This window comes from Furipterus horrens, unplaced genomic scaffold (genome assembly GCF_987537825.1).
Source record: "Furipterus horrens unplaced genomic scaffold, mFurHor1.1.pri manual_scaffold_3, whole genome shotgun sequence".
Taxonomy (NCBI): domain Eukaryota; kingdom Metazoa; phylum Chordata; class Mammalia; order Chiroptera; family Furipteridae; genus Furipterus; species Furipterus horrens.
In genome coordinates, this window is record NW_028327173.1 from 48769424 (window position 1) to 48791994 (window position 22571).

Consider the following 22571-nt stretch of genomic DNA (forward strand, 5'->3'; position numbering starts at 1 on the left):
TCATATGGTATTTGTCTTTCACCGACTAGCTTATTGCACTTAGCATGATAGTCTCTAGTTCCATCCATGCTGTTGCAAAAGGTAGGAATTCCTTCTTTTTTTCTCCTGAGTAATATTCCATTGTGTAAATGTAACAGTTTTTAATTCACTCATCTACTGATGGGAATTTAAGCTGTTTCCAAGCCTCGGCTGTTGTAAATAGTGCTGCTGCAAACATAGGGGTGCATACATTCTTTTGTATTGGTGTTTTTGGATAATTAGGGTATATTCCCAGCAGTGGAATTGCTGAGTCAAAAGGTAGTTCCATTTTTAATTCTTGAGGAAATTCTATAGTGTTTTCCATAGTGGCTGCACCAGTCTTCATTTCCACTAACAGTGCACTAAGGTTCCCTTTTCTCCACATCCTCCCCAGCACCTGTTGTTTGTTGATTTATTAATGGTGGCCATTCTGACCAGTGTGAGGTGGTATCTCATTGTGGTTTAAATTTACATCTCTCTGATGGCTAACGTTGTTGCGTATATGTCTAACTGTATGTCCTTCTTGGAGAAGTATCTATTCAGATCCTTTGCCCATTTTTTAATTGGATTGCTTGTCTTCCTGGTATTGAATCATATGAGTTCTTTAAATATTTTGGAGATTAAACCCTCGTCTGATATATCATTGGCAAATACATTCTCCCATTAGTTGGTTCCCTTTTCATTTTGATGTTGGTTTCTTTAGCCATGCAGAATCTTTTTAATTTGATGTAGTCTCATTTGTTTATCTTTTCCTTTATTTCCCTTGCCCTAGAGGATATATCAGCAAAAATATTGCTATGTGAGATATCTGAAATTTTATCACTTGTTTTCCACTAGGATTTTTATGGTATCATAACTTATATTTAAGTCTTTTATCCATTATGAGTTTATTCTGGCATATGGAATAAATTGATAGTCTAGTTTTATTTTATTTTATTTTATGTACTAGTCCAGTTCTCCTACACCATTTATTGAAGAGACTATCTTTACTCCATTGTATGCTTGAGTCCTCTTTGTGAAATATTAATTGACCACAGAGACATGGGTGTATTTCTGGACTCTACTCTGTTCCATTGATCTATGTGTCCATTCTTGTGCCAGTACCAGACTGTTTGATTACAGTGACCTTGTAGTATAATTTGATATCTGGTATTGTGGTCTCTCCAACCTTGTTCTTCTTTCTCAAGATTACTGAGGTTATTTGGGGTCTTTTTTGGGTCCATATAAATTTTTAGAATATTTGTTCTAGATCTTTGAAATATGCCATTGATATTTTAAAAGGTATTGCATTGAATCTATAGATTGCTTCGGGTAGTATGGACATTTGAATGGTGTTAATTCTTCCAATCCATGAACATGGTATAAGCTTCCATTTATTTGTATATTCCTCCATTTCTTTCTTCAGTGTTCTAGAGTTTTCTGAGTATGGGTCTTTTACCTCCTTGGTTAAATTTATTTTTAGGTACTTTATTTTTTTGTTGTGCTATAGTAAATGGGATTTTTTTCTTAGTTTATCTTCCTGATAGTTCATTGTTGGTGTACAAAAATGCCATCAATTTATGAATATTGACTCTGTATCCTGCTACTTTGCCAAATTCACTTATTAGGTTGAGTACTTTTTTCATGAAGCCTGTAGGGTTTTCTGTGTACACTGTCATGTCATCTGCAAATAATGACCATTTTACTTCCTCTTTTCCAATTTGGATGCCTTTTATTTCTTCTTCTTGTCTGATCATCATGGCTAGTTCTGCCCTGGTTGGGATGCATTTAGGAGGCAACCAATTGATGTTTCTCTCTCACATTGATGTCTCTGTCTCTGTCTCTCTTTCTCTGTCTCTCTTTCTTCCTCCCCTTTCCCCTCTCTCTAAAATTAATTTCTTTTTAATTCTTTAAAAATATAATAAAAAAGCTAGGAAGGAGCATTAACATTCCGAGATATCTTCCAAATATTCCAGGCTGTGAAGCAACTGACATCTAACTGGAACATGCTGGGGAGAGGTAGAGGCAAAGGAACAATGGGTTGGATTGCACTGAATGTGTCCTGGTTAGTCACAACCAAATGTGTCATCCAGTGCTGCCCTGTCAGATCCTGATAAGCACCTGTGGAATTAGAAGAGCCTTCCAGGTCCAATGCCTAAAAAATCCCAGCCTCACTTTTTGGTAAACAGCAAATCATTTATCTGTAGAAATCAAAGCTTTTTTCTTGAAGAAAAGTTTTGTTTCATAAGTTGTCTGTTGGTTATATTTAAAGCCTTATTGGCCCTGGACTAGCTTTTGTCCCCTTAATCACAATAATCCTGGAAAGAAACTCAGGTTTGCTCATTTATTCACTACGAGGTGAACTTAGGACATGAGAGCTGTGGCTTCCAGCACATGGTGCCATGGAAAATAGGATGCTGAGAATTTGTAACTTAGGTAATTCCTTTACCCTCAGTTCAAATTACATTTGAACCATCGTCAAATTAAAAAGAGGCAAGAAATGCCTTCAAAGTGTCTGTATCCGATATTAAAGCAGCTCCTTTAGTGATTCACATGTTATGACAACTCCCTTTTCTTCGCAGAGAACATAAAACCCTACATCTGTTATGAAATCCATGTGCATGCACTCTCAGGGGACCAAGGAGGATGCAGCTCCATCCGGGCTGACTCTAAGCATAAAGGTGAGTCTTGGGACCTTTTGCCAAATTTTGCTTTAGTTCAACAATTTAGATTTGGAGAGTGACAAAAGCCTCCTGTATTCTACTTTACAGAACCCCTGAGTGGCCCTGACATTAATGCCATCACAGAGGAAATGGGGAGCATTTTAATTTCATGGGACCAAATTCCAACCCAGAAACAGATGGGCTGCATCCTTCATTACAGGATATATTGGAAAGAACGGGACTCCAATTCCCAATCTCAATTTTGTGGTATGTGTGAGAAACAAATGGGGTCTTTCTTGTTCAGATGCCAGGAGAACACAAGTGTACCCATGTACATACATACACAAAGTGCTAGAACCATGCCTGGCACTTAGTAGGCGCTCAATAAATAATGTGACATTAACTGAATAAAGGAAAATAAAAGACATCTAAACACATACATACAGTTACTGAATATATGTGCCAAGCAAATTAAAGATATTAGTATAATGGACTAGGCTCTCAAGGAGCTTACTTAAATGGAGAGACAGAATTTCAAAAAGCAATAAAGGCACTTTGGTAGTATTATATAGACCCTTGAGGTTTTCAAGAAATGCATTTGGAGAACTTTTGGATCCCCACGTTTGTAAGTATCATCATAGCATATTATTTTCTTCTCAAAATGGATAAAATCCAATACATTTTAAGCAATTCCTTATGACCTATAGTTATTCTATAATGATAAGACTAAAGCAATTAAAATAAATTCTGGCTGGAGCATTATCTCAAATGACTGCATGGATCACTCATTCATAGTAGCTCCAAGGCACTTGGCAGATTTGATGTTCTAACTTTGATTTATTCAGAGTTTTCTTTTTTCTTCTTCTTCTTTTTTTTAACCTGGCTTGCCCTTCTTTTTATTTCATAGGCATCTTGCTTTCTTTCAGGAGAAGTTATCATAAAGAAGTAACATGTTTGTTCCTTTATGAGAGCTATGGTCCGAGGAGAATGTAACAAAGCCCCCCGAGATGTGGGTGCTCGAGTACTGCCTGCCAGGCTGATCGGAAACTTTAGGAGTTGGTCCTGTCTCTTGACCTTAGAAGGCCTACAGTGTTGCTTTTCTAAGTTATAACTTTTGAAGCTAGTTAATTTTTTACTATAGTGTGTGATAAAAAGATTCAAATATTTTCATAAGACATAAAATTGAAATTATCCTTTCCTTTATATTGAGGCTGTTAGCAGTTCTTTGTGTGTTCCTCCAGAAAAAAATGTAATTCATAAACAAGCATATATTTGGAGTAATCATTGTACTCTGATATTCACCTTGCTTTTATTTCTCAATAATATATACTGGAGATCTTTCCACATCATTCCATAGGGATTTGCCTCATTCTCTTTAACAGCTCTCTAGTATTCTAAGACTTTACAATCATTCACTTAACATTCACCATTGATAAGAAGAATGTATTTTTGAAAAACACCCCAAAAGGTGATGAACCAATTGACCTCTTCTTGAGCCATTTTAAATTCTTCATGTGGAATTTGCTCCCCTCCACCTCTCAATATTCATTTTGGCAGAGGTGAAACCAGGATGCCTATTTACAACCAGACAGATAAACATGGTCATTTGGTTCTTAAAGCTGCTCTTGTAGATGTAGAAGGAAATACCTACTTTAGTTTGCCACAGATTTGATGACTCTAATGTCTATATAAGGGTATTTTAAAATATATCAAAAGGAGAGGAAGTCCAGTCAAAGTCCTATTTTATACTGGTTTAGATTAAAATTTTCTGTTATTCATTAAGCACATAAGACCCATTCCCTGCCTTCACAGAGTTCACAGTCTATTGAAGGAGATGGAAAAGTACATAAAACTGATGTAACTGCTATAATCAAGGACTGACAACTAGCTATGGCATGTGACAATCAGAAATCGCAGATGAATTCACAGGTGCAGCTTCTAGAAGCAATAGAGGGCAGTAGGCTGAAGGAGAAAGACACCAGGAGAGAGAGGCACCTCACACAAATGCAGGATGGAGTTCCAGGGAGGGAGGGGGCCTGTCTTCGTGTCTTTTAGCGCTGCCTGCCAGGCCCCAGACTGACAGCACACGCAGAGTGCAGTAGGAGTGCTTAACTCTGCCTGGGCAGGAGAAGAGGGGTGTAGAACTGGGATGGTGCTCGGGCATCTGCCTATCAGTACATTCCACAGGTGATTCTTGTGCCCAGCCACTCCTCTGCAAGTTTGCTGATACTGCCGTGTGCACCAAGGCCAGTCTCTACTGGTGCACACATTATATGTTGTTACCACTTGGTTGTTTTTGCCTGCAGGCTCTAAACATCACGAGGACAAGACACCATGACAGTTTGTTCATCATTGTCCCAGGGTACTTACAATACAGCCAGGCACACAGTAGGTTCTTAATAAACACAGTATTTGTTGAACAACAAATGGGTGATGACCACCCTGCACTTTGTTAAACCAGTGTAGATTATTAGGGAAAAATTCATGTTCAGTATCAATGTAGCTGTTTTGCCTGATACCACTTGACCTTCTTATCTACTCCCTGTCAGAATATTGGCAACTATCACATCTTCCTAAACGAGTGCCTTTGTCCTTGAACTACCTTGAGCCTAAAGTTTCAGAGGGCCAAGAATTTAATGGCCCCTTTATCTGTGCCTGAGATCACAGCCCAGACCCAGGCAGCAGAACCAGTATTTCCTGTACGATTTCTTTCTCCCATTATTCAATGCAACCTATTTTGCCAAGCAAACTGCTGACACCATCCTCCTCCTTACCACTCCCCCCATAAAGTTTCTATTTTTATTCTTCAGATACACATACGTGCATGTGTGTCTGTGTATAAATTTTTTGGCCCAGCACACCATTCAAATTTCTTCTCTTCTGTTCCAGCGTCTGTCTCATTTCCCTCCCAGAACTAAGGATGCCCTCACACAGTCCAACAGTTGGCTCCCTGATGCTCTCTGATGCTTTGCTGCAGCAAGATGAGCAGAAGGTTGCTCCAAAATTAATTTTTTAATCCCCTGACGTAGGAATAAGAAAAGAGATTTTTTTTTTTTTTTTAGTTGAATCATATAGCTTTAGTCTGTGCAAGAAATTTCATCAGGTTAGAGTAGGCTTGAGAATATTCCACATGGCACTTTTTCTCAGCAAGATGTAAAATACAGAAGTTGCTCTAATAGTCACAGCTCCTACATAACCCACTCCAACCTCGGCCTCTTTGGGGGGAGTGGATGTAAGATTACAGGGCTCCATCTTTCTGGTCACCCATAGTAAGCAGGGATGGGGAGTGTAAGGGGTCTGTTTCCCCAACTAGATGCTGAACACTTTGAGGCAGATACTGTGCTTTTGTATACTTGATGCCTCGTCCAGAGCAGACACTCAGTATTTATGACTGTTGAACTATCAATAATTCCAGCAAATAGGGGCATCATCTGACTTGCCCTGGGGTTTGTGAGCCAGTAAGTGATGTTGAGGCACAAGGTGCTGGGTTCTAGTTTCCACTTTGATCACCAGCACAGGCTGGGCTGCTCCTGCTGAAGTTCTGGCCTTAATTTCACAGTACCCCACCCTGATCCCAGTGTTTGAGAGGTTACTCCAAACTCACACCCTGAAGATCACTGAGGGAGAAGATTGACTATTTACGGAAGGCTACCAGCACTCATGTTTCTTGGAGAAAAACAGCATCGGTGCATTGTGCTCAAAAAACATCTTCTGTGCTGAGAATCTGCAGGGGCGTTGAGAGCATAAGGAACTGATGGTTTAGGCTTAAACTGCCAAAATAAATCTAATCTTAAGTAGCATTGCTTTAGGTTTTAGATTTTATGTGAAATTGTAGCAGATCGTCATATTAAGCCCACTAAGCCTAGTATTCAGAGCCTACAAAAACAAGTGGAAAATCAAAATTAATAAATGTTGCTTAAATATCCATTTTATTAATTGCTAAACGTAGCTTTCTTAAAAGTTCCATTGAAAACAATTTGGACATTTAATTTCCTCCCCAAGAGTTCTCAAATATACCTGGTAAATGCCAGAAACATTATAGGAAATAAAAATGAATTACCTACAGCTAAATACTTTCAAAAGGAAAATGATAAAAAATTTCTCAAAAGTTTTTGCCGCAGGAAAAAATATTTAATTCTTCTGATACACTGTGAAGTGAGGCCTCCATGGATGACAGGGTCTAGAGCCTACTAAAGTATTAAGTATTAATTAAGACTCTTAAAATACAAACATGCTTTTCTTTTCTGAGTTAAATGAAAGATTACCAAATAAAAATGAGTAAAAACCCATATTCAAATGTTTCCTTTAATACGTAGCTTTCTACCTTTATCTTCCTTTCAGAAATTCCCTATAGGGTCTCCCCAAATTCACATTCAATAAACAGCCTGCAGCCCAGAGTGCCTTACCTCCTGTGGATGACAGCTCTGACAGCAGCTGGCGAAAGCCCCAAGGGAAACGAGAGGGAGTTTCGGCTGCAAGGTAAGAAACAACTGTAGAGAGGAAGAGTCCACCCTGGATTCCCACACAGGTGTATAGTTCCACTGCCTTTGACACGGAGATGATCAGATTTTCTTTTATTTGCTCATAACTCTCTTTTTTAAATATGCTTTATTGATTATGCTGTTACAATTGTCCTAATTTCTTTTCCCTTTGTTCCCCTCCACCCAGTGACCCCCACCTCCCTCCAGTTGTCCTCCCCCTCTTAGTCCATGCCCATTGGTTGTGCATATAGGTCTTCTCAACATCTTCCTGTCTACTCCACTCCCTCCTACTATGCTTCTTAATTCTTGCACTATCTCCCTCCCTTTCCCCCTTCCCTCTCCCCATTGACCTCCCCCCAAAATGTTCCCCATACCTATAATTCTTTTCCCACTCTCGTTGCCTACTTAGTTTGCCTCTATTTTGATTCCCTAGCTTCTGTTGTTGGTTGTTGTGATACAGTTTTCATTTTAATGTTCATAGCTTTGGTCCTCTTTCTCCTAAACAAGTCCCTTTAACATTTCATATAACAGTGGTTTGGATCTGATGAACTCCTTCAGTTTTACTTTGTCCTGGAAGCACTTTCTCTGCCCTTCTACTCTGAATGACAGCTTCGCTGGATAGAGTAATTGTGGTTGTAGGTTTTTGCTTTTCATTACTTTGAATATTTCTTGCCCGTCCCTTCTTGCCTGCAGAGTTTCTTTTGGAGAACTCAGCTGATAGTCTTATTGGAACCCCTTTGTATGTAATTCTCTTCTTCTCTCTTGCTGCTTTTAAGATTCTCTCTTTATCCTTAATTTTTGACATTTTGATTCTAATGTGTCTTGGTGTGGTTCTCCCTGGGTCCAGTTTTTTGGAACTCTCTGTGCTTCCTGGACCTGTAAATCTATTTCCTTCTCCAAGTTAGGGAAGTTCTGCTTCATTATTTTTTCACATAATTTTTCAATTTCTAGTTCTTCTTCTTCACCTTCTGGCAACCCTATGATCTGCTTATAGCTGTCCCATAGGTTTCTGAGCCTCTCCTCCTTTTCCTCACTTTTCATTTCCTCTTTCTGCACTGGTTGACTATTTGTTCCTTCCCTATGTTCTGATTTGTTGATTTGAGCCCTGGTTTTCTTTCCCTCACCACTAGTTTAATATGTGTTTTCATTCATTTCAGCAGGACTAGCCTTCATTCCTTCCCCGTCTTGTTTAAGATCTGCTATTAGGTCTGTAAGCTTGCTTATAACCAAAGCTCTGAACTGTGCCTCAGAAAGATTTCCTGTCTGCTGCTTCATGCTTTGTGTGGGGGCAGGTGTTCAAGATGGATTCCTGCCATTCACTCTCTGCTGAGAGACTGGGAGCCTTCTCCTCCGTCCCCACACCCTCCAGCCCTCACAGTCCAAGGCAATGGGGGCCTGCCTTCGCTGGCATAGGAATCGCAAGCTGATGAGTTTGGTCTGCAGCCAGGGGTGCTCCCCAGGCACTTCTTGCCTCCCCTTAAATATGGGTGTCTGTTCTTACTGCCATCCCGCTGCCATCACCGCAGCTGCCGCTGACAACACAGCTTAACCTCTCCACCCTGGCTTCGCCCTTCCTACTCATCCAGACAAGCACCACTTGTTTATAACTTCATACGTTAGACTTCCATGTAGCTTTGTTTTCTGGAACTTCTGGTAATTTCTGGCTTTGTGGTAGTTGTATTTCTTCTTAGTTGTGGAGGGAAACGGAGCGTGTCAGTCTAGGCCTCCATTTTGGCTGGAAGTCTCTCATAACTCTTTTACTGCTACACTTTACACTTGCTGTTTCCTCTAACTGGATGGCCCTACCATGTCATTGTCTACTTGGAGACAGTGTTTACTCATTTTTCAAAACTCAGTGGAAATGTTTCCTCCAGGAAACATTCCCAAATGCACCTCCACATTTCCTTCATAATGTACTACATTTGACCCATATTCAAAACTCTAAATCCAATAGGCAGGGACTGGTATCTGTTTATCTCTATCTTCAAGGTCTAAAATGGTGCCCAACACATAGTACTTGTTCTGAATATCTCTTTAATGAATGATGAGTATAATCTCAACAATAACAATAGCAGCTATTACAATCAGATAGTTATGTACCTACCAGTCATTGTGTCATGTGCTTTTGTAACATACGAGGGGGGACCCCCCAAAATACAAGAATTATATTCTGGAGGACAGGCCCCTTGTAGTACAGGCTTCCCCCCCACTAGGTGAGTGTTCTAGGAACCTATCTGTATCAGTGTATGAGTGGGTATTGTTGTGAGAGGCTACCTTCAGCTTCGGTGATTTTTTTTTTTTTTTTTTGAAGACTCTTCCAACACATTTGCCCATTTCACAATGGGTGATCTACAAGTGCACCTGCCGACGCTGCACTGAGTATTCAGTTTTTGACCAAAAACAACATGACCCCAGTGCCCCACCCTCCCTATGCACCCAACCTTACCCCAAGCAACTTTGTTTCCCTGATGAAAAATGTCCTCAAAGAGACTAATTTTGCCCATGTGGAAGAGGTGAAACAAAAACAGCAGAAGCACTAAAAGACATCACAATCGATGAATTCAAAAACTGTTTTGAGCAGTGGAAAAAAGTCTCAATAGGTATATTGCATGAAATGGAGAGTACTTTGAAGGTGACTGAAGTTTAAACATATAAGGATAAATATACAATTTTTTATCAATAAACTTCAGAGTTTTTTTTTGGTTCCCCCCTCGTATTAGTTTGCTGGGGCTCCTGTAACCAAGTACCACAAACTGGGTGGCTTAAACAACAGTAATTTATTTTCTCACAGTTTTGGAGGCCAGAAGTCCAAGGTCCAGGTGTCAGCAGAGTTAGTTTCTTCTGAGAGCTATGAAAGAACCTATTTTATGCCTCTCACCTTGAGTCTGGTGGCAGTCTTTGTCATTCCTACGCTTGTGAATCTCTTCCTTCATCTCCACATTGAGCTGTTCTTGTGCATGTGTCTGTGTTCAGGTTTCCCCTTTTTATAAGAACACCAGTCATATTCGAGGAGAGGCCACCCTACTGTAGTCTAACCTCATCTTAACTAATTACATCTGCAATGACCCTATTTCCAAATGAGGTCACTTTTTGAGGTATTGGAAGTTAGGACTTCAACATATGAATTTTGGGGGTGAGAGGACACAATTCAACCTACGTAACACATACTTTTACTCTTTTAATCTTGCCCACAGCCATGTAAAGTGCCTGCTTTACATGATTATACCTGGTCACACTACCAGGTGCTCAATACGGAATAAAGGTATGAGGAATTAGGATGCTTTTTTACAAGTGCAAGGCACAGAAAAATTACCCAAGGTCATTGAGGTGGTAAATAGAACTACAAATCAAACTCAGATTTGAGTTACTTAAGTTACGCTGTTCTCTCTGGCAGCAATAGTTTGCATTTGCTCCAAGAGTAGAACGAGCTGTTCTTGCTTTGTGACATGGAGTATCAAGTTGATCGTTCAGTGCTTTGTTGTTCTACGCTAGGCAATTCTCCACTGAGGAAAATGAAGTCCTCTTTTCATCTCCCAGCTACTCCCATAAAAGTTAACTTGTACGAAGAAATTAATTAAGAACTCAGCATCTTTGAACTCATGGTACTCCAGACTGTCCCAACTACCCAGGAAGGAAGGCAGATGCTGAAGAAATGTCCAGCTGTACTGATTGTATGGACTGGTAATGAGGCTGCCTGCTTTAACTCCCCCATTGAGCCTTGATAACACAGCTCTCACTGAGCCTAACAGGTCTCTGGCCCCTAGCTTCCCCTGTGCCCCCTCCCACTCAGCCTGTCCTTCATTCTATCAGAAGAATCTTTCTGCAAGATCCCCAGTGCTGACATTCCACCTGTTGTTACAACCCATCAGTGTTTTCCCAAGGGCTTCGAGCTCGAATTCAAACTGGTTTGTTACCAGGCCTTCCATGATCTGGTCCAGTTCATCGATCCTGCTTCATCCTTTGTCTCACGCTCATCACTGATACTCAAAAGCAAGACCAGACTACCTGTAATCACCTGAAGTGCTGTGCCATTTCTTCCTCCCATTCCTTTGCATAGTTCTCTGTCTAGTCTGTGCTTCCCTAATTTGTCTGCTTAGCCAACTCCTATCCATCCAACTCTAAACCTTTGATATCATGCCTTTTGAGAAACCTTCCTGAGCTGTAAATGAGGCCAATGAACCATGCTGTTCTCTGCTACATGACCTTGTACAGACTTGTCTTTACCATTGTTTACATGGGTCACATTCATAACTTCTGAAGACAGCAGAGTGTGTGTTCTATTCATCTCTGTATCTCCGCACCTACTAGGGCCTGGTACATGGTCAATAATGAATAATGGATTAATTAATAATTCTGACAACGTGGCAAAATACACATTCATAGGAAGAAACCAAAACAATTTCAAAGACCTTAGTTAGGTAAAGGGTTTATCCAACGATTTGGTAAAATTACTAGCTACTGTTGATTGAGGGCCTGCTATGTTCAGATAGATGAATTGCCTTGTGCTTTTAAATACTTCTAATGTTCACAGCAACCTGCAGATAGTCACTATCATTCACCTTTTATAGATCAAGAATAGGTCCACAGATCCCATATCAGTCAGTGGAAGATTCAATACCAGAATTCAGGGCACCCAGTTTTCAACCAGGGCTTTGTATATCTCAATTCTTTTCCTTCCACCCATTAGAGAAAGGAGCTCTTGTAGGGCTGGAGCCCATCTCAGACCCATAGGATTGGCTTCCTGAGGTCCCCTTCTCCTAAATGAATGGATAAAAATGAGTTGGTCTTTTCCCAGGCCCAGCTACCTGGGGGCTGTGGGTAGGGCCCAGAGGGCTCACACAATAGTATTTTGAAATGTTCATTGATGATAACTCAGTCACAGGGTTTGTTATCTTTTCAGATAAAGCTAATTGGAGCAGATTTGTGGTACCAAGTATTTGCACTGCTATCATCGCGGTAGGCATTTTCTCAAAGTGTTACTTCCGGCAAAAGTGAGTTGGTTACACCTGCCCATTTTGGTAAATGTGTTTTTTTTAAATAGTAATTGTTGTTGCTATGAGTCCAAGAAATGGATGCTCTCATACATTGCTGGTGGCAAACTAAATTTACTCAACATTTTGGAGTGAAAATGTTAAATTAAAAAATATATGCTACCAAAGCAATTCTTACTTCGAAATTTATTCTAAGTATATCATAGAGATATGCAGCTATTCGGTGGCAAAAATGCTCACTAAAGTATTGTTCATAAAAGGAAAATAATTTGAAACAATATAAATGCCCAATGACAAGGAATTAACTAAATCATGATATATCTTATACTATATAGCAGTATTATGCATCCATTAAAAATGTAGAAGAGCCCTGGCTGGTGTGACTCAGTGGATTGAGTGCCAGCCTGTGAACCAAAGGTCGCCAGTTCGATTCCCAGTCAGGGCACATGCCTGGGTTGTGGGCGAGGTCCCCAGTTAGGGGTGCATGAGAGGCAACCACACATTGATGTTTCTCTCCATCTCTCTCTCCCCATCTTCCACGCTTCCTAAAACTAAATAAAATCTTTTAAAAACTGTAGAAGAAAATTTAATCATGGATTTTGCTAATTACATTTTAAAGAGCAGCTTGCAAAACTATGTACTTCCACTAAAAACAATAGTACATACACACATGCACAAAAACATAATTATCCATTACCACTAAATTTGGTTTTATTTAAGTTTTATGGCCAAAATTACATGACTTAAACTAGCTAACGGTTTCTCACCCAAGTAAGGGAAGTAAACTAAGTAATGGCTGGTGTTAGCTCCATAGTCATTGAGGACTTTGGTTCCTTGCATCTTCCTGCTCTGTTATCGTGACACTGGCTTCCATCAGTTTCCCCTCGTGGTCCAGCGGCTGCAGGAATTATAGCAATCGTGCCTGCCTTTTACAACCACAGGTCGTGAAATCACACAAAATACTGTTGGTTAGGTCTCATTGGCCAGAACTTGGTGAGGTGGGGAAGTTTAAAATCATGACCTTATACCTAGGTGCATGATTGTCCCTATGAATTACAGTGCTCTTCCTAAGGAGGAGAAGAGAACAGGTATTGGGTGGCAATTAACACTTTCTACCCCAAGGATATACGCCAAAAGATTAATGGTGGTTATATTAGAGAATAAAATCATAGGTGATTTTATTTCTATTTAATTGTATTATCTAAAAATTTTAAAATGTGCATTATTTAATGAGGGAATTTCAAAAATGTAGTATTTCAATAGTTTTCTTCAGATGTTGTGTAAATTAAGAGGTGAAAATAAAACTAGCTCATTCTACTAGCCATTGAAGTTGTCCAAAAGGCTTTACATTTATTGAAGCTCCCATGTGTGATAGATACTTCAAAGCAGAGCTCTCTTTAGGTAGATTTTGAAGTTAAACTGAAAAAGTTAATTAGGCTCACATACATCCTCTTCACGGAAATAGTACCAGTTACGGTCAAGACTTCTGCTGTTAGAAGAAAAAGAAAAAAGAAGATCCAAAAGCAGTGGCTTTAATAAAAGTTTCTTTCTTTCCCATGTAAGAGGTTAAGTCATCCAGGTTGGTTGGCAGCTCTGCTCCACAGTCATTTAGGGACCCAGTTTTATTCCATTTTATTGGCCTACCATCCTTTGGGCACTGTCCTCATCTGCATGATCTATACTAGTCACAGGTACCTCTGCTCACAATTCTTTAGAGAAAAACAAGTCACGTGGCCGCCTCTCTTGTTTTAAAAGGCTAAACACATCCCAGAAGCTTATCATTCTTATTAATCACCAAACTTATTAAAGCCAAGGTTTTAAAGATGTTTCATATTGGTCTTGAGTTTTTTAAATTGTGATATTGAAAGAAACATTTTTTAGGATTTTTTTCCCTTCCACATCATAAAAGTAATATAAACTCACTTAAAAATATTCTTGAAAACAAAAATGTAGGAAAAAAGACCCATATTTCCTCTGATCACCAAACACAAGTACTGTTAACAGTTTTAATATTTCTCTATGGTATTTTCTCTTGGCATTTTTTTTTTTTTTTTTTGGCATGGTTTATTTTCAAGCTATTTATATCATTTGTATCCTTTTTACTTTTAGCACAAAAATTTCCTTGTCATTACAAACTCTTTATAAGCATTGTTATTAAGTAACTAGTAAGCTCCCAAGGATAGGAACCATTTCTTGTTTGCTGTTCTATCGCCACACTGTGCTGGTCACACATTAGGGAATGTTTGCTGAACCGTTGCATGGCTGGATGGTGACAGCTAAACATTACATTGATCAAAAAGTTCCAGTTTATTTAGCAAACCCCAAGTGATTGCATCACAGCTTTTTAACATCTATCTAAACTTCACAGAAAACTAGCCACCTTTCTCCTTCAGCGTTTACATTTTACTCATTTGCAAAGCCCTACACTGACTTCACTGCACTAGGTACCTGTGCTTCCACGCCACCGTGTACACACTTAACCAGATGTCATTGTTTTCTTTATCTATAGGGTACGTGTCCTTCTTTCACGCCTCAGACCTCAATGGTGTAGCAGACAAATTCCAGACCCAGCGAATAGCACATTGGCCAAGAAATACCCCACTGTGGAGGTAAGGTGTGAAGCTTTAGTGGTCAGCTGATGAGGTTCTAGACATCGGCACACTAAGTTTCCCCTTGTGGTTAGGAGGAAACCTGGGTACTTAGAGCCTATGAAAAAAAGTGGTCATTCACACTAAGTTACCATCTAAGTTGTTACTCCCACATATAGAAACTTTCTGAAGCTTATGTGACCCAGAGACTAAGACTCTTAGCTTCCCATTCCTCACTATGCCTTATGTTCTCCTCCTCACCTCAACTTAAATTTAAAAGTACTTTTGCGCTTTGCTGAGTCCTAGCCTAAGCACTGACTCATTTGAATTTAAGAGAATTGAAAATTTACCATGATGTTCCCAGCTGTCTGAGCATAGAACAGATAAATAGAATCCGGACTATTTTGGTTTTGCCAGGAAGCCAGTAAGCCACCCCATTGTGTATGGAAAAGGTTCTAAAGGAGAGGTTGCTCAGCTGGCAGATGAATGTGCAAGAGTAAAGGAAGCAAAGAGAGCTGCCGCTGTGCAGTCTACGGAGTTGAGAACAGCTCACAAAAGGCATCTGATTATGGAGCAAGACTATACATTTATGGAAAGCAAAGGGGAGGAAAGAGGTATGCCAAGATTCTTCCCAGGCCCAGGTTGTTGGCAGCCCCATGTTCCCTTACCACACTTGTAGCCCTTCTCCGCCAAGATTCTTCTTTTCAGTTGCCCAGTGCATTCTATTATGCACACCCTGCCTCAGGCCAGAAGCCAGTGGTACCAGTCACTGCTCAGGTAAAGAGCTGGTCTCAGCCACGTCTGCCTCAGCAGGAATTTGTGTCCCTGCAGTTCAGTGCCTTTGAAACAAGCCTTGGGCGCAAACCCCACCTCTGCCCCTTACTATGTGGATGTCCCTTGGGCAACTTGCCTGAGACCTGCACCTAGTTTCGCTCTCTGTAAAATAGGAATTGACATCTCCCATGTATACTGTTGTGAGGATTAAGGAAGATGCCTCATACGAGACAATCATTCAATTTCTTCCCAGGAAGACTTGTACTTGATGTCTCCTTCTGTCTATTGAGGGGTTTTGTTACTGTTCAGTTATAATAGCAAGAACAGTAATAATAGCAGTAGCTATTATATTTAATTATATACTTATATTTTGCATATATTGTATATCTGCATGGCATATATTACACCATATTATACATGGTATATAATTTTTATTATACATCTGTGTTTATATATACATATATAAAATTTTGTATATGCCAGGCACTTTCAAACATTTTTATGGGGAAAAAAACAAAAACGTTTTTATGCATTAACATCTAATCCATACAATTTTATGAAGTTGTACTATTATCCTGATTTTTCAGATGAGGAAACTGAGGCACAGAGGACTATAACTCACCAATGTTAGTCAGTAAATGGTGGATCCTGAATTCACAGAGAAGCAGGATGTGCCATTCAACATACTATATATGCTAAAAGATCTTTAAGCACAGGGTATTAGGGAAGTCTTTCTTGAAATCAATGCCTCTGAGCTGAACAGATTAACTAAAGAGGGCCCTCACTTAATGGCAATATTGTAATGACCTACGGGAATGCACTCTGTAAGGACACCACTGCCAGTGTTAGAGGGGATTCAAGTACCAGGAATTGAACCAGCTGAGCTTCACGATCTCTTTCTTCCAGTGCTGAGATTCCTCAGTCCCATGTCCTAAAACAGTGATTTCAGCCTTTTTCATCTCATGGCACACATAAATTAATTACTAAAATGTTGTGGCACAGGCCCTGGCTGGGTAGCTTAGTTGGTTAGAGCATCATCCCCATATGCCAAGGTTGTGGGTTCAATCTCCAGTCAGGGCACATACAAGAGTCAGCTAATGAATGTATAAATGAGAACAACAAATTCATGTGTCTTTCCCTCTCCCCTTTCCTTCTCTCTCTAAAAATTAGGGTTATCAAGTTCTGTGGCACACCAAAAAAAATTTTTTTTGCCAATCTGACAATAAAATAGGTATAATTTTAATTCATTCACACAAGACGGCTGTTGTTGTGTTGGCTGTTGTCATTTTTTATTAGACAGTCTAAGGGAAGAAAGGTCAGTGCCCCTCACTACACAGTCAGGTATGGCATGCTTTAAAATTTCTGTGGCACACCACTTGAAAAACCACTGTCCTAAAAACCTGAAATAGCACGGTGGGAAGCAGCTCTGGGTCAGTCACGGACACCTGGGTTCCACGCTGGTAGCTTTGACATCATGGGCTCCATCTGCCTCTGCCTGGGCATGACAAGGGACCATAAAAAGCCTAGAAGAAATGCTAAGACACACAAAGAGTTATAGAAAGTAACACAGGGAAAAGGTAACAGAAATAGCCACACACATGCCCAAAGTTATACAGTATAAATATGTTAATTAGAGCATTATACATAGGAGCCAAAAATTGGGCATAATGTAACCTGCTATCAGGTTAGGATGAACATTTCGAAGTATATCCATACAACAGGATATTATACAATGATTTGTTTAAAAACCTATGTCTAAAAACCTCTAAGGCATTTAAAAGTGAAAAAAGGAAAGTTTGTAAGTTTCTAAAGTGGGTTCTTATTTGTATAAAAAGGAGGGATATTTTAGACTCACCCGCCCCCCCCCCCCCCCCACTTTGTGCACAGGATATTTCTAGAAGCCTACATATGAAACTACTGATCATCGGGGTTGCTTTTGGAGAAGGGGTTGGAGATATGAGAGTCTTTTAGTTTCCATTAAAAATTTCCTTTAAACTTTTAAATTTCCTTATGAAACTATGTTGTTTTCAAAAAAAAAAGAAACTGACAAATTAGACATTTTAAAACGTTTACCTTCAACACGGCATCTGCAATGCAGGCCTCGAGGCAGCTTCAGAACCCCATGTCACTTGACCCTTTAAGTGAGTAAACTAGTTTTAAAGACCCAAACGGCTCTCCTGGTGATAGGCTTGGGCAGACATCAGAACTATAATAGTCTTTCAACTCCAACAAAATGTTTTCCGTTCTCAGACCTTATATGCCCCTCCCATTTAAGATGTGGCTAAAATATCCTATGTCTTTAAGCTCTGGAGGAAAAAGCCAAATTTTGAAGGGGATCACCAGAATGTTGTAAAGGCTTAAAATAGTGTCCACGAGGTACCTAACAGTGATCCAAGAGGCCTTGTCCCAGGACTTGTCTGCCAGACTGCCTACTTTATAAAAGCTCTGAGGAACAGCCTCTATCGAATTCTCCCAAAGCTTTCAAGAAGGCAGTGAACACCTCACCTGTGGTAACGAGCCATTTCCACACCCTGTGTAATCTCACATCTGTGATAGCAGAACTGACAGCTCTACTTCCCAGAGCTGCCAGCTATGTTCCAAGCCACACTCACAGGCTAGGGGCAGCGCAGGCAGTGATCGGGTAGTAGGCACCCAGGAGACAAACACATACTCTCTAGTGTGTGGGCCCTTTGCACAAGGCTGTCCTGAGACACTACCATCATTCAGTTTCTGGAAACTTCTTATGCCTGAGGAAAGGCAAGGGCCATCAGAGCCAATCCAGACCAAATCACTCTTGTACTTTACATTTGACAGATAAGGGAATCAAAGGCCAGAGAGGTTGTTTTCCCAAGCTGTAAGGTGTCAGAGTTGGAACTAGTCCAGAAGGTTTGCCCTGTCCCAAGGCTATTTTTTGTCATCCTACGCTTCCCTGAAGACATGGTCCCTGCTCGCAGATGACTGATGGACATGTTTAAAAAGAATGACATTATAAAGCACCTTTTGACAAGAATCCAATGGCGGTTGCTAGAAAAGAAGATGGTGGTGGGCAGGGGATGGAGCAGCAAACAGAAGCAGATGGAGGCCGGCAGTGAAGGCAAAAGTGAGATGGTGGCAGAGAGAAACAAAGTCTTAGTAAGACCAGGATGGTGTGCCTGAAATAACTTCTGACAGAAACATGGGAGAGTGGAGGAAGGTGCAGAACCTGATTGCTGAAGGGCTGAAAACTTGACTGCCTATGTAAGCCTCGGGCTTTAAAGGCGCTGGAGCTTTGCCTTAGAGAGATCAGTCATTGTGAAAGATGGTTTCCAGGATGTGAGGAGAGCCCAAGAAAGCAATGTTACTCAAATGCTTGGATTTGGGCTCAGGAATCACCATAGTTTGGAAAAGAGAGAGATGACATTGAAGAGTTGGTAACCAATGTGCTGTTGAGAAAGTAAGAGGAGTAACAGACAAAATTAGATACAGGGAAAAAAGGACAAGTTTTTCTTAAGAACAGAACTGATGAAGATATTACCCTAAACATTTTCAGTAGTTGTATGAAAACCCAAATGATTAGCGTCTCTTAGAAGTCCCTTCATGTGACGTCTGATTTCTGAAGTCTCAGTTTGCCTAAGAACTGAGGTTCCAGAACAGACCAGTCCTCCTTATCTGAAAATACTATACTTCTCAGGATTCAGCTCTAGTGTGACCCCTTTAGTCCTCCCTGCTACTTTCCCCAGAGGCAAGCTCAGCCCTTCCTTTGCTCCCAGTGTGACCTCTATCCTAGAGGAAAAGTAGCTAGCACAGCTTGAGTCACCGGAAAGTCTGGTTGAAGGTTGAGCAGGGTAGTGAATCACCACTCACTGGCTGGGGGTTGAGAGGACTCCATGGCTTGTCTGCCTCCCAATGGTAACTGCTTCTCTTACCTCGCAAAGTCAAGGGCCCACAGTCCACCTCAAATTAAGTGCAGGCTATGAGGCCTTTTGGAACCCTGGAGAAGTCAGTCATTGAGGCTTCTCACTTCACATAACCACAAGCTGCTTCTTCCCTTTCTCAGGAGAAGATGCAGCTGCCCTGGCTCCTAACAAACTGGCCCACTCCAGAAGAACCTGAGCCCCTGGTCATCAGCGAAGTCCTTCATCGAGTGACCCCAGCCTTCAGACATCTCTTTCACCCGAACTGGCCAGAAAAGGAAAAAGAAATCCAAGGTCACCATGTCTCTGAGGAAGACACAGGGTATGGAGCCTCAGGCTCGCCACCTCCAAGAGCCCCCACAGCAGAGACAGGACAGCTAGTGGACCTGTACAAAGTGCTGGGGAGCAGGGGCCCTGACTCGAAGCCAGGAAACCCAGCAAGCCCCTTGCCAGTCCTCCCAGTGGACTACCTTCCCACCCATGAGGACTACTTGCCCTCCAACATAGATTACCTCCCTTCACAGGAGGTTCCTGCAACTGAGCCTCTGGAAGAACTGGAGCCTCAGCACCTCCCTCTTTCTGTTTTTCCCTCAAGTTCCCTTCACCCGCTCACCTTCTCCTGTGGTGAGAAGCTGACTTTGGATCAGTTAAAGATGGGGTGTGGCTCCCTCATGCTTTGAGTGAAGGTTGAAACACAGCAAGTCAAAGTACTCCCAACCAGCAGAGCATACCCACTACCCAGCGCTGTACTCCAGCTGTCAGCTCCAGTGGCTGCTACCACATGGTCTGGTTGTAGGTAGTCAGGCCAGCTCACTGTGCATCTCAGGAACTGAGTTGGCTGTAGCCGATACCTCATCTTGCCTTCTCCAGAGGCTTCAGATTATCCTTCACTGTGCAGACCTAGAGACTCCAGTCTAAGTTCCTGCAACTTTTCTTGGCTATGATGGCTGGAAAGGGGAGAGTGGAAACCAACTCTTACTAACTAGTGATGAGGACCATTCCCACAACAATTGTTTATAAAGCAGCTACTACATACCAGGAGGTCTTATGTTGAGATCTGTTCAGTACGGTACACTAACAAGTAGCTGCTGACACTTTGAAATGTGTCCAGTATGACTGAACTGGATATTGAAAGTTACATGTGGCTAGCAGCTACTGTATTAAACACAGCTACAATGGATACATTAGTGAGAATTACTGGAGACCTTCAAAACCCATCATCCTAGTTTTACAATTGACAAAGACCCTGGTGGACACCAAAAGGACTTTCCAGATGGTCATGAATGTTACTTGTGGAGGCCTAAGAATGTACCTTTCCCCTCGTTTTTGCTAGTTTGTTTTATTCTGCCTTCACCTTTCAGTGAATCAAAAGCAGCTCGACTATGGAAAGCTACCCGTAAGCCCACCTTAGGATCCTGCGCAACCGGCCACCCCTCTGAAATCAGATGTCTGGGAAAGGAGTGGGCCAAAGGCTCTGCCCCCTTGTGTTTTCTTTCTGATGCAGCAAGTGCTGCCCTCAGGACCAGAGCTGTCAGGGCCTAGGACCCAACCTGCCACTCTTAACTGTCATCCTCCGCATTTCTTCCTGGAGAAAACTCTGAGCTGGTCCTCAGACACCTCAAGTTGAGCCTGGAAGCACAAACCTGGGACATCATACGTTTACTCCTTTGGAGCTGTGGCCCGTCACCCTCCCCATGCCCAGCACTGCCTCTGTCCTTCCCCGTTTAGGCACTTCTGCTAAGCTGCTTTAACTGCTAATAGTACCCTTCCGAGAAACAGGATAAAAGGTCCAAGAGCTTTTTTTCTTAAATCCCTGCCAAGCATGGGGCCTGCCTCCTTCCCCGTCCCACCCAAACTGGAACTGAGGCAGGTGCCCCTCAGAGCTCTAGAAATTGAAGTAACAAACATTGCTCTGCTTGCTCATGTTTTAACCTTTCATTCATGCCTCTTGCCATTCTAGGTTTAACACATTGCATATGGGTGGCAAGAATTCTCGTCGTTTCTAAAAGGCATTTAAATTCCCCAGTACGCAATGTGTTGACATATTTAGTTCTCCCAGGGTTTCTTTTTCTTCCTTACATAATCTCTCTTCTACTCTAGCTGCCATGCGTCAACCCCACCACCACCAGTCTCTTTCATTTCATAGCTTCAATGCTGGCTTGTCTGCATTCAGGATGTGGTACATGTGTTAAGAAATGGACCAGGGTCACCTTAGAAGCTGACCAACTTACAAGCTGACCAACCTATCACCTCAACAATGAAAGTCAACTTTTCTAAGTTTCTGCTATCCTTGGTTTTCTTTGGATCACCTATCTTAGTCACTGGTCCCTTCCCACTTGGCCCCAAAGACCAGCTCCCAATCTTTTTACCCCTACCCCCACATCCTTTCCCTTAAAACCCCAGGGTACTGCAGTCTTTCCCCATCCCCACCCTCGAGTTTTAAAGAGATTTCATTTTAAAAAGGGAGACTGCCCTGACTCCTAAAGGCTCGTTCTAAGGATGGAGAGGTTTCCTCTGTGCTCCACTAGCATCATACCTATATACCACCTATGATACTTTCTCTACTGGACTGTAAATACCTTGAAGGTGGGAACCATGCAATCTGTTTCTCCAGCACCATACCTGATATATAGATGATAGCAGCCAATGCCTTCGTCTTGTTTCTTCTGTTCCAGAAGCCAGGCCAGCTGCATGCTTCCTCTTTACTGGGACAACTGAGTCTGCATTTGTTCTTCATTTTCAGCCCCTCTAGCCCACTCTTCCCTGCCAGCACTGCTATAACACAAGTAGCAGTGTTTAAAACGTATTTGAACAAGACTTTTGCTGCTCATCCTGCCAGATAAAACGTCCCCTTTCCATGAGTGAGAATGGGTAGATAACCTTGCTGTGTTGTTGCCCCAAGTAGTTTTCATACACACCCTCACTGCCACACAAAACTTCAAATCAGGTTGCTTATTTTATCAGGACTAAGTGGAGCTCACCAATATTCATACAGCCTGACTTTCATCCCTCAAGAAAATTAGCAGTGATTTAAATCCTCACCCCTGATATATATCCAAAGCTAACCCAGAAACCTCCGCTCTATTCACACATTCAACTCCTTAATTCTCTGGGACCTAAAGTTCCAGTTCACAGTTACTGGATATATAGGAATTGTCATCATAAATTTTTCTGTAGAAATCCT

General features: G+C 41.4%; 1 protein-coding gene across 1 annotated transcript in view; it reads left to right on the forward strand.

The window, feature by feature from the left end:
• IL12RB2 (interleukin 12 receptor subunit beta 2) overlaps window positions 1-21063 on the forward strand; it is a 71616-nt gene extending 50553 nt beyond the window's left edge. The window contains exons 10-15 of the mRNA XM_090269587.1: window positions 2580-2678; window positions 2769-2927; window positions 7002-7139; window positions 12042-12132; window positions 14642-14741; window positions 19531-21063. Of these exons, the coding sequence (XP_090125713.1) occupies window positions 2580-2678; window positions 2769-2927; window positions 7002-7139; window positions 12042-12132; window positions 14642-14741; window positions 19531-20067 (1124 nt within the window). The 3' untranslated portion in view covers window positions 20068-21063. The remainder of the gene's footprint in view (window positions 1-2579; window positions 2679-2768; window positions 2928-7001; window positions 7140-12041; window positions 12133-14641; window positions 14742-19530) is intronic.
• The last annotated feature ends 1508 nt before the right edge of the window (window positions 21064-22571 follow it).